The sequence below is a fragment of the Limulus polyphemus genome, unplaced genomic scaffold (genome assembly GCF_000517525.1).
Source record: "Limulus polyphemus unplaced genomic scaffold, Limulus_polyphemus-2.1.2 Scaffold7240, whole genome shotgun sequence".
In the NCBI taxonomy this organism is placed as follows: domain Eukaryota; kingdom Metazoa; phylum Arthropoda; class Merostomata; order Xiphosura; family Limulidae; genus Limulus; species Limulus polyphemus.
The window spans coordinates 29,203-41,773 of NW_013672850.1; the positions used below are offsets into that span (position 1 = coordinate 29,203).

General features: G+C 33.9%; 1 protein-coding gene across 1 annotated transcript in view; it reads right to left on the reverse strand.

Annotated features, from left to right (window-relative positions):
* The window catches only part of LOC106474453, a gene marked incomplete at its 3' end in the record, with an annotated part of 34,131 nt that extends 26,839 nt beyond the window's left edge, over positions 1-7,292 (reverse strand). The window contains exons 1-3 of the mRNA XM_013935146.2: positions 6,976-7,292; positions 5,116-5,251; positions 1,891-2,099 (exon numbers count right to left, since the gene is read on the reverse strand). Of these exons, the coding sequence (XP_013790600.2) occupies positions 1,891-2,099; positions 5,116-5,205 (299 nt within the window). The remainder of the gene's footprint in view (positions 1-1,890; positions 2,100-5,115; positions 5,252-6,975) is intronic.
* Positions 7,293-12,571: the final 5,279 nt, after the last annotated feature.

The following is a 12,571-nucleotide window of genomic DNA, read 5'->3' on the forward strand; positions in this document are numbered from 1 at the left end:
AACTCAGTTCTTACAGGAATCATCAAATACACAAGTTGAGGAGAGTGCTAAACTCAGTTCTTACAGGATTCATCAAATACACAAGTTGAGGAGTGTGCTAAACTCAGTTCTTACAGGAATCATCAAGAACACAAGTTGAGGAGAGTGCTAAACTCAGTTCTTACAGGAATCATCAAGAACACAAGTTGAGGAGAGTGCTAAACTCAGTTCTTACAGGAATCATCAAGAACACAAGTTGAGGAGAGTGCTAAACTCAGTTCTTACAGGAATCACCAAGTACACAAGTTGAGGAAAGTGCTAAACTCATTCAGTTCTTATAGGAATCATCAAGTACACAAGTTGAGGAGAGTGCTAAACTCAGTTCTTACAGGAATCATCAAGTACACAAGTTGAGAAGAGTGCTAAACTCAGTTCTTATAGGAATCATCAAGTACACAAGTTAAGAAGAGTGCCTAAACTCAGTTCTTACAGAATCATCAAGAACACAAGTTGAGGAGAGTGCCAAACTCGGTTCTTACAGGATTCATCAAATACACAAGTTGAGGAGTGTGCTAAACTCAAGATGTTCCTGGTCATTCATGCTGGGCTGCAACCTTTTAAATGTCCAGATAACTGTACGTCTGCATCTCTGCATGTTTGTCACCAGCTGTACTGGAGAGTGCTCCTTTCCCAAATTAAAGCTAATAAAGAACTACCTTCAAAGTACGATGGGACAGGACTGATTGTTGTTTTTAACACTTCTGAGTATGGAACATGACACTTTACGTGGTCTCATTATGGAATTTTCAATGTGAAAAGTTCACAAGTGCCCATTTTGAGATCTGTAACACCACATGATTATGTATGATATAGATAAAATATCATTTTATTGATAGTTAAAATATGTGAAACATGATTTTTATGGAAAAAATTAATAAAATTACATTTTGTTTTGCATAAAAAAATTGACAGATTTTAAGAGTTATATTAATTTTTTAATGCTGGGCTGTAGTTGGAAGATGCAATCCCAAAATTCACACAACACAATACATTGTATAGGGCACATGCCCCAGCTGCCCCACATACCCTAATTGTGCCCCTGCATGTGCTAGGTTTTGTAGTTTTCCTCTAAACCTGATAACTATATTAATTTTAAGGGCTGGCTTTAGGATTCTTTTAAAATTTATTTATTTAATAATTTTTTTGTAGTTTAAACTTTAGAGGATAGAACAGCTGAGATGAATCGATAGGTCTTTTGTTGTACCTAAACATTATGTTATGTTCATAAAATAAAGTATTTCTAAACACTATAAGATATATATGTATATATAATCTATCATCCAAACAGATCATTGGTCAAACAGTCATGTTTGAAATAAAACAATTAACTGAACAAAAAAAAATTTAAAATACCTCAAAAACTAACCTCTGTAAATAATCCTTAATATCAGTACTGGAGTACTTTCCAAGAATAACTAACCTCTGTAAATAATCCTTAATATCAGTACTGGAGTACTTTCCAAGAATAACTAACCTCTGTAAATAATCCTTAATATCAGTACTGGAGTACTTTCCAGGAATAACTAACCTGTGTAAATAATCCTTAATATCAGTACTGGAGTACTTTCCAAGAATAACTAACCTGTGTAAATAATCCTTAATATCAGTACTGGAGTACTTTCCAAGATAACTAACCTTTGTAAATAATCCTTAATATCAGTACTGGAGTACTTTCCAAGAATAACTAACCTCTGTAAATAATCCTTAATATCAGTACTGGTGTACTTTCCAAGAATAACTAACCTCTGTAAATAATCCTTAATACCGGTACTGGAGTACTTTCCAAGAATAACTAACCTGTGTAAATAATCCTTAATATCAGTACTGGAGTACTTTCCAAGAATAACTAACCTCTGCAAATAATCCTTAATATCAGTACTGGAGTACTTTCCAAGAATCCAGTTCACTGAGTCTTCATCAGCCAGATCCATGGTGACATTCTGGCTGTTGTTCAACATCATATGTTTTCCAGGTTGTGTGGTAAGATGTTTTAGTGATGCTACAGGAGGAACAACCTTTTTTTCCATGAAGTTTGCAAGACCCCATCCTTGTGTACCGTGCTATATTAACATCAAACATATTAATATTATATATTTTCAACCAAAACATTTGTGCAGAAATAATAGTCAAAGAATTTTTATTAATGTAAAAGTAAAGCTGCTTGAAAAAAAAAACATCTTAATTCTTTCCCTGCCATTCTAGTTTGGAAGTTTCCACCACCACGAAGAAAGAGTATTCCCCTTCAAGCTTCCCAGGGTGTATACAAGTTTATGTTGCTAATGAAATATTAATTAAAGCATATGTATTTTTGTTTCTTATTGTGTATCTAAACATAAATAAAGCACTGGGAAAAATGTTTTATATTTAACCTTGACAGTGGAAAAGTTAATATACAACTATGATTTATACTACAACAAAACAGTTAAATATATTTTAAACAGTATTTGTTTTAAGTGCTCATATCAATATAAACAATATGTCACACAAGAAACTGTTTCAAAAATCACTTTTTCTAGACTTGATCAAAGTTCCATTTCATTAAGTAAACTGTCTTTTAATATTTTCCTGTTTTACAGAGGATATCAGACTTCTGATCCTCATGCTTCCTTACATTAAGCAACAATGTTCATTTCATAACCAAACATAAACTACAGTTTCAGTAATTTCAAGTCTCATCAGCTTGGCTATATTAATGTGAAATAAAGTCATATAATATGAAGAGACCGACCATGATACTGCTAAAGTAACGTTGGCAATTCTTCCTTTAACCCTTGTTCACGAACAGAGGTTAACTAGGAATCTATAACTCATATTTAGTTCTATACAGCTGTCTGAAAAGACAAATAAACAAACACTACAGCATTTAAATATAAAAAAGTAGAGTTGATGTATCATGATAATGACCAACATTCAGCAACATTAGTCGACAAATTTGACCCTAGAGTTACTGGTGACCCTATTAACTTTTCAAACAGATTTGTCAAAATTGTTTATGTGCCAAATTTCTTGCAGGTCCATGACCATATTATTACATGCCCCCTAGTAACACATTAATCATATAAAGAAATAGAATTCTTTTAAAAGTCAATATTACAATTTATCCCACTAGTTGCCGCTGGGGCCCCATATGTATTTAAAATGAGTATTTTCACCCTATTTTTGTGGTCAGTTCTTTATAATAAGTGTTGTAACAGCCAAAAATATTTAATGTCCCAATATTATGCAAAATAAAGACCCGACATGTAGTAAATAGTAGAAAAGCAAGTTAATAATATGAAGGTTAAAGGAAATCAGTAAACCAGGCACTAATATCGGTCAAAACACAAGTCTTGAAGTAAGGGATACAAAGATGTGGAAAGCCAACTGTTGAAACAGCATTTGTAATTATTCAAACAATACAAAGATGTAAAAAGCCAACTGTTGAAAGAGTATTTGTAATTATTCAAACAATACAAAGATGTAAAAAGCCAACTGTTGAAAGAGTATTTGTAATTATTCAAACAATACAAAGATGTAAAAAGCCAACTGTTGAAAGAGTATTTGTAATTATTCAAACAATACAAAGATGTAAAAAGCCAACTGTTGAAAGAGTATTTATAATTATAATAATTACAAATACTCTTTCAACAGTTGGCTTTCTACATCTTTGTATTGTTTGGACATCTTTGTATTGTTTGAATAATTACAAATACTCTTTCAACAGTTGGCTTTCTACATCTTTGTATTGTTTGAATAATTACAAATACTCTTTCAACAGTTGGCTTTCTACATCTTTGTGTTGTTTGGATAATTACAAATACTCTTTCAACAGTTGGCTTTCCACATCTTTGTATTGTTTGAATAATTACAAATACTCTTTCAACAGTTGGCTTTCTTTTTTGAAAGTTTTCAATGTTGATTCATGAATAGAAACCACTTTCAATGAAGACAACAAAAAACTTCTCATAAAAGTTTTTTTAATTTTACCCAAAGTTTTGGGTTACACCTTTTTCAAGGGTCTGTTTGACTTAAATACAGTAAATAAAGTTTTAAAGAGTGCTTTAGTTGATATTACTGTATTGGGTTACACCTTTTTCAAGGGTCTATTTTACTTAAATACAATAAATAAAGTTTCAAAGAGTGCTTTAGTTGATATTACTGTATTGGGTTACACCTTTTTCAAGGGTCTATTTTACTTAAATACAATAAATAAAGTTTTAAAGAGTGCTTTAGTTGATATCACTGTATTGAGTTACACCTTTTTCAAGGGTCTATTTTACTTAAATACAATAAATAGTTTTAAAGAGTGCTTTAGTTGATATTACTGTAGATTTTAAAGAGTGCTTTAGTTGATATTACTGTAGATTTTAAAGAGTGCTTTAGTTGATATTACTGTAGAATAAATTACTTGAAGCAGATAGTCCAAATGTGGCTTTACTCTAAAACAAACAGTCACACGACATTTCGGAGACTGAAGCGCTAACAAAGACTGAAGTTGGCAATTATAATCACTAACTTTGTACAATCAACACTACTTGTAATTGGTCTAATACCGTTCTTGAAGCAGACAATCTATGTTGTGTCTACTGATTGTTTAAGTTTTATTATTAAAACGTTTCTCATGTGATTGGGTAGATAACACTACAGTTTCTCAGTTTCCTAACATAGAGTGTCAGCTGAATACCCTGATGAGGTTAAATTAAACCCTGATGTAACAATCATATCCAAACAAATACTAATTATTTGTTACGAGCCTCAAAAGTGAAAACTAATACACTGACCAGTACTAACATTACTGACATGTCTTAGAAGTGAGAGCTAATATTTACCATTACTAACAAGTCGTCAGTGTAATTACATTGATAATTTTTGATGGTCAGAAGTGTAAGATTAAACTGACCATTATTGACAAATTTCAGAAGTGTAAGCTTACACTGATAATTATTGTTAATTCAGAAGTGTAAGATTACACTCAAAATTACTGATAGACTCAAAGAATTAATACCACTGTCAAGTTTCTGGGAGGCACCATGATACTGACAAGCCTCAATAGGTAAATAAGATACTTTAATCTTACAAGTTGAAAGTAAATCTGACCTTTTCTGGAGATGACCGGCCACTCACACTACTTTCCTCCGAGTCTGATTCATCAGAACCACTAGAGCTGCTTCCTGAACTAGAAGACATGGTTTCCAAGGGCGACGGTGGCTGGAGAATTTCACTGTCAACAGACCTACAAATAACAAATAATGTGTAAAGAAGTGATAGTGATACAAATAAAAAACTATTTCAAATGGTTTACTGAAAATAATTAATGCATCACATATATGTAGCATTTATGAATTTCAGGTCTACAGGCCAAGCTAACAATACAAAACTTCTGATGAGTTTCAGGTCTCTAGGCCAAGCTAATAATATAAAACTTCTGATGAGTTTCAGGTCTCTAGGCCAAGTTAATAATATAAAACTTCTGATGAGTTTCAGGTCTTCAGGCTAAGCTAACAATACAAAACTACTGATGAGTTTCAGGTCTCCAGGCCAAGCTAACAATATAAAACTTCTGATGAGTTTCAGGTCTCAGGCCAAGCTAACAATATAAAACTTCTGATGAGTTTCAGGTCTCCAGGCCAAGCTAACAATACCAAACTTCTGATGAATTTCAGGTCTCCAGGCCAAGCTAACAATATAAAACTTCTGATGAATTTCAGGTCTCCAGGCCAAGCTAACAATACCAAACTTCTGACCACCCTTTCGTTAAACATTGATACATAGACTATAACATGAACAAACTATATTTTATTTGTCAACTTGTTACCGCAACAAGACTCCTTTCTTACGTGGTTGAGCACGATACGATGGGCCGGACACCGTGGCTTTCGCCCCCCTCCCTCACCCAACCGTGGTTGCGTTACATGAATTGACGGTGAAATCCCACACTATTCTCTCTGACAAGACTTGGCGTGGCGGGTGGTGTTCACTAGCTGCCTTCTTTCTACCCTTGTTATTACAAAATTGTGGACAGTTAGTCCTCAAATATTTATTATTTCATACTCGTACCTGTTACCGAAGAAAATGTAAGGCGTTGATTACGAATTTCATATCAATTACAAACATTTCTGTTGTTTATAAAACTGTATAAGAACGATGACTTCTGTGTCCACCGCGAATTCTGTGGCTACGTCTGTGATATAAATTTCTAAAGTTAAGAACCGTGTATTAAAAGTACTTCAAAGATTCTCTGTGTTAAAAACACCCATGTCATACAAAGTTTAAAGATTCATTGGCTAACAACAAACTTCCTTTTTCTGTATTAATACTTTTCTTTTATGTGATAACACTTCAAACACATTAATATTGATGTCATAACACTTTAAACACATTAATATTGATGTCATAACACTTTAAACACACATTAACACTTTTCTTATATGTGATAACACTTCAAACACAGTAATATTGATGTCATAACACTTTAAACACACATTAACACTTTTCTTATGTGTGATAACACTTCAAACACAGTAATATTGATGTCATAACACTTCAAACACACATTAACACTTTTCTTATATATCATAACACTTTAAACACACATTAACACTTCTTATATGTGATAACACTTCAAAAGTGTTAATGTGTGTTTAAAGTGTTATGACATCAATATTAATGTGTTTGAAGTGTTATCACATATAATAAAAGTGTTAATGCGTGTTTAAAGTGTTATGACATCAATATTAATGTGGGCTTCTTATATATCACAACACTTTAAACACACATTAACACTTCTTATATATCACAACACTTTAAACACACATTAACACTTCTTATATATCATAACACTTTAAACACACATTAACACTTCTTATATATCATAACACTTCAAACCCACATTAACACTCTTCTCATATGTCATGGCACTTCATACACATTTCGTAAATCAAAATTTAGATTACATACACGTTGTCGTACGTGAGATTCCTGGTTTGAAGATAATCTGTGTTCAGAATAACCTGGCGGTCGTACAATCAGTTATCTATAAGCCACGTTCACGACTTTGTTGCGTGGGAATTTGCATTTACTCTCGTGTATCTCGGAGCCTGTAGTTTTGCCAGTGTCCGCACATAGGTCTGTCTGTGCGTTGATAAACGACGGAGATTTGTTTCGAAGCGTTCAAAGCGCCGTGACCTTTATGACGTAAAGAGCTTTCGTCATGGATTGATTAACAACGTTTTGAAGCTTCGTTGTAGATTACGTATTTCCTGCACAGCGCGTTTTTTAACCGATGGCTATAAAAATGTCTTCGCACCGAATATGATACCTTAAAGAAATTACCCCGATCATCCGAGGAAACCGGTTGGCTATTGAACAGCACTAGCTAGTGAAACGTCACAACACCTCTATCACCAAGAGAATTAAAGCCAATAAAGAACAAAAACCGTGAAAATCTTAATTGTTCAGAGGGAAGTCAACAGTTACAAACACATTCAATTGACTGAATAGCCAGGAGTTGGTTGAGCTTTCTACATTCCGTGGTTGAACACAGTGATTCGGACGATTTAGAATCGCGTTCTATGAACAATGAATCAAATTGTTGTTTTAAAAACCATACAATTATAACAAAAAGTGGAATTTGGTGGTAATTAGAGTACACGTTAGGTTAAATAACATGCTGAATAAAAGAACTTTTAAAGCGTTCTAGTTTTATATAATTAGATTAAAGATGTTTAGAAATACACCTTCCCACAAACATAGAATCTAGTAGATAGTAGATTACTATATTTCATCCTTTAGCGTATCTACAAGTTTGAACACTTGTACTCCGTCGTACATTATTGTACGCCTACATTACAAATGACGTTCAAGTTGTGCTACACTTGCGTAAAAAATATCTTACTTGTACTAAATAACTGAAATCAAACTATTTCACTAAAAACACTAACTAATTCACTCTGTCAGCTAGAAATAACTGTCTTGAAATAACGCTATTTACTACATCCTTGACAATATTTCAATTCTCGAAACAGTTTCCTGTATTTAGAATTCGTTTCGAATGTACAAGAAAAGCTTGTTTGTTTGTTTGTTTTTAATTATGCACAAAGCTACACAAGGGCTATCTGTGCTCTGCCCACCACGGGTATCGAAACCCGGTTTCTAGCGTTGTAAGTCCGCAGACATAACCGCTGTGTCACTGGGGGGGCTCACAAGAAAAGCTAGAAATCATTTTAGAATTTTCTAGGCCTATTTTTAACGCCATGCGCCCTCTAGCTAACACACAAATTATAACATAAAAAATATAACTTACAAAACTATTATGAAAAGGGTTTTAAACGCGATACATTTAACTCTGAATAAAACACATGATACTTCCTGGTCTAACAGACATTGTAACGGAAGCACACATTGTACATTCTTACCTCGGGGGATGGAAATATTGATTGAATATGTGTGAAAATATTTCTATGGTCTGACAATCTCAACTTGCTATAATAAACGAAATATTGTGGTTCTAGGCTTAGTTTATTTTACCTCTATCATTAAAAAAAAATACTATACGGAAAAATTAAATTAAATTTATCCGCATTATTTTTAAGGGAGTCGCTCGGGAGCCCCCCCCCCCTCTCCTGCATTTAAGAAATAAAAACACGACTGTTCTTTGAATGCTACATACTCTATAATACACAAAGTGATGGTAAGTTCAACCTTTGCCAAGTTCATGAACCTTGTAACACAAAACTACCACTCTTTCTTTTTTCACTTCTATAAAAACACACGATTTTTCTCACGGTTTGTTACAAAGAATCAAGCTATCTATTTATCTACATACCGAATGTATTAGGATCACGTGAGTTCCGACCGTGCACCTCGTGCGTGTGGACTGTTCTTAGTAAAAACGATAACAAGATTTAAGTAATGCACATTACGATGTACACGAAGGTGTCCAGAAAAACATATTACTGAAACAGATTACGTCATCCATTAAATAACGTGGGTTACGAGCATCTCTATGATTGGTCACCTTTTGATATATACGAACCTGCACTAAGCATTTCAGCTGCGAAAACTCGGAATAATACGTAAAACATACCCTGAAAATATTGAGGTTTGATTTGAGTCACTGCATTGAACGAAATAACCAGCCATACGAATCGTTATATTATACAATTATTCTATGTATAACAGATAACTGTATATATATTAAAAAGATTTGGGCAATATTTGACGATCAAGAATGATTTGATAACCACGAGCCGAAAGTAATTTTTTTAAAGGCACATCAAAATTGTAGGTTGTGTTCAGCAGTTGGTTGTTATTGTTATTGCAAATATCAAGCTGAATGTTTGGCAAGTTATTATTGTATATAGTGTAAAGTGAAGATTGAATGTCGAACAAATAAATGTTGTTGATATTGTAAAGTGCAGGCTTAATGCTTAGCTAGTAATTATTGTTGGTGTTGTATAATTGGAAGCTGAAATATGACGTTTTTGTGATTAACTGAAAACAATCAATTAATGAGGCGGCATCTTAGGTTTATTCATTCTACAAATCAACCTTTACTTCTGTCCACTCCTTCTAACTAACATGTGGTTCTCGAGAGTAAGTCGCTCCAACTATCACGTGGTGCTGCAGGTATAAACACATATGTCGGGATCTTTTATCTCCTTACACAATATGTATTGTTACTTTGAAACCTGCTGGTGAGGCTTAATAAACTTTATTACAAACTCGCTGAAAGATGCCCCGAGCAGAAATATCTCGCTCAGTTGGGTGGTCCAGACTCTTTAAGGACTAGAAAACCTTGTTGTTTTTCGAATAAATTATAAAAATATTTGTGTAACGACTGTTCGAGATAAATATATATATATATACTGATAGGTTTTTTTCCAGTGAGTAATAAAGTAAATTCTCTGATAATTATATAATTGGATACAAGCTTCAGCTTATACAAGTACCTGTGTAGAGTTGTGTACGAAGCCTAACTACACACTTATAATTTTAATTACCAGAATGTACTGTCCTCAAACAAAATTTCGTAGCCTATATTATTACTTCGTGCAATTTTCTGTATCGTACAGATTAGAGCATTTAACGCTAAAATTTCTTTGTTTTTATTTTCTTTACGACTTTCAATATTGAAAATCAACTTCTATTTCTAAGAAACAATGATCAAGAATAACATATTTGTTTCAGTACGAAAGAATATCGCAAGTGATAACAAGTCTACTATGACTTATTTAAAACATATGGGCCCAGGAGTAACTATCTGACAAAAGTAACTGAAGATATTGACGGTTAAAATCTAAGCAGTAAACATTGTCATAAGATAATTAAAAACTATAGTTAACAAAAACTCATGGAAACATTAGTGAAGACTAAGGTTTTAGTTCTGTCCTGTAGAGATTGTGTAAATACAATGTTTCCATCTTGTGAAGGTTTTAGTTTTGTCCTGTAGAGGTGATTGTGTAAATACATAGTGAAGACTAAAACAGGGGGTTATCAATCCTCTACTGTACATAAAACCAGAGGGTTTATCAATCCTCTACTATGATTTTAGTTCTGTCATGTAGAGATTTTTCCATATTTATCTTTTAATCCTCTACTGTACATAAAACAGGGGGTTATTAATCCTCTACTGTACATAAAACAGGGGGTTATTAATCCTCTACTGTACATACGTCATATATATTATAAAGTTTTTTGCAATAATTTAAAATTTTGAACAATCTCCTTGTTTTCCGCTTGTTGACACGTATGTCTTCTAAGAATGTTGTCTACATCCCGTATTATCTTTCTGCGAAACCTCATATAACCATGACATGTCTATTTTACTCGAGTTTTCCAGGATGTATGAGGATGTAATTCACTCAGAACCAACATGAAGTGGCACATCTGCATGATGTCTATAATTATGACAGCCAGTTTTTTGGAGAATCTGGAGCCGTGATTGGCTGACGCCTGCATGTCTGACCTATTTTTGTTGTTCACGAAACAGCAGAGAAGTGTTACAACTAGCATGTAATATGTTTGTTTACAGTAGAAACTGCCGAGAAGTTAGCCTGAGCTAATCACACATTATCATGCTGATTTATAGTGTGAACATTCCAATGTATCTTCTTGTTTTTACGAAAAGTGTTGAAATGTTCTTATTTTTTCTAAATTGTTAGGCCTAATTCATTTACTGAAAGCTTGCGTTAGTAGAATTGCGCTCGCTCCACCGACCATGTAGAGAAGTGGAACAGTATAGGAACACCAAACCACAAGAAGATTAATTTATCATCCCACTCCATCTTCGACCTTGGAATTTCAAACCAGAGGGTTATCAATCTTCTACTGTACATAAAACAGGGGGTTATTAATTCTCTACTGTACATAAAACAGGGGGTTATTAATCCTCTACTGTACATAAAACAGGGGGTTATTAATTCTCTACTGTACATAAAACAGGGGGTTACGACCAATGCCGACGTTTAATTTAATGTTGGCTAAATAGTATCATGAACACTTCTGCATGTAGTCGCTTGCCATTCGTACAAAGAATTAAAACAACGTTTATGGCTTTCTAGCTAGTTTCCAGTTTAAATGCCACTAATCCAAAATGGTACATCTAGTAACATCACACGTTACAATACTAGTTGTGTAAAAAACAGCCCTGTTTCTTGTCTACTAGTGTCTCTGATAGTGCTGTACCTTGTCTACTAGTGTCTCTGATAGTGCTGTACCTTGTCTACTGGTGTCTCTAATAGTGCTGTACCTTGTCTACTGGTGTCTCCGATAGTGCTGTACCTTGTCTACTAATGTCTCTAATAGTGCTGTACCTTGTCTACTTGTGTCTCTGATAGTGCTGTACCTTGTCTACTAATGTCTCCGATAGTGCTGTACCTTGTCTACTAGTGTCTCTGATAGTGCTGTACCTTGTCTAGTTGTGTCTCTGATAGTGCTGTACCTTGTCTAATGGTGTCTCTGATAGTGCTGTACCTTGTCTACTGGTGTCTCGGATAGTGCTGTACCTTGTCTACTAGTGTCTCCGATAGTGCTGTATCTTGTCTACTGGTGTCGCTGATAGTGCTGTACCTTGTCTACTGGTGTCTCTGATAGTGCTGTACCTTGTACAGTACAATGTTATGTAGAACCTTTTCTACAGTATAATGTTATGTAGAACCTTTTACAGTACAATGTTATGTAGAACCTTTTCTACAACTGTAGAAAAGGTTCTACATAACATTGTACACAATGTTACGTAGCCTTTTCTACAGTACAATGTTACGTAGAACCTTTTCTACAGTACAATGTTATGTAGAACCTTTTCTACAGTACAATGTTAAGTAGAACCTTTTCTACGGTACAATGTTACGTAGAACCTTTTCTACGGTACAATGTTACGTAGAACCTTTTCTACGGTACAATGTTATGTAGTACAATGTTATGTAGAACCTTTTCTACAGTACAATGTTACGTAGAACCTTTTCTACAGTACAATGTTATGTAGAACCTTTTCTACAGTACAATGTTAAGTAGAACCTTTTCTACAGTACAATGTTACGTAGTTCCTTTTCTA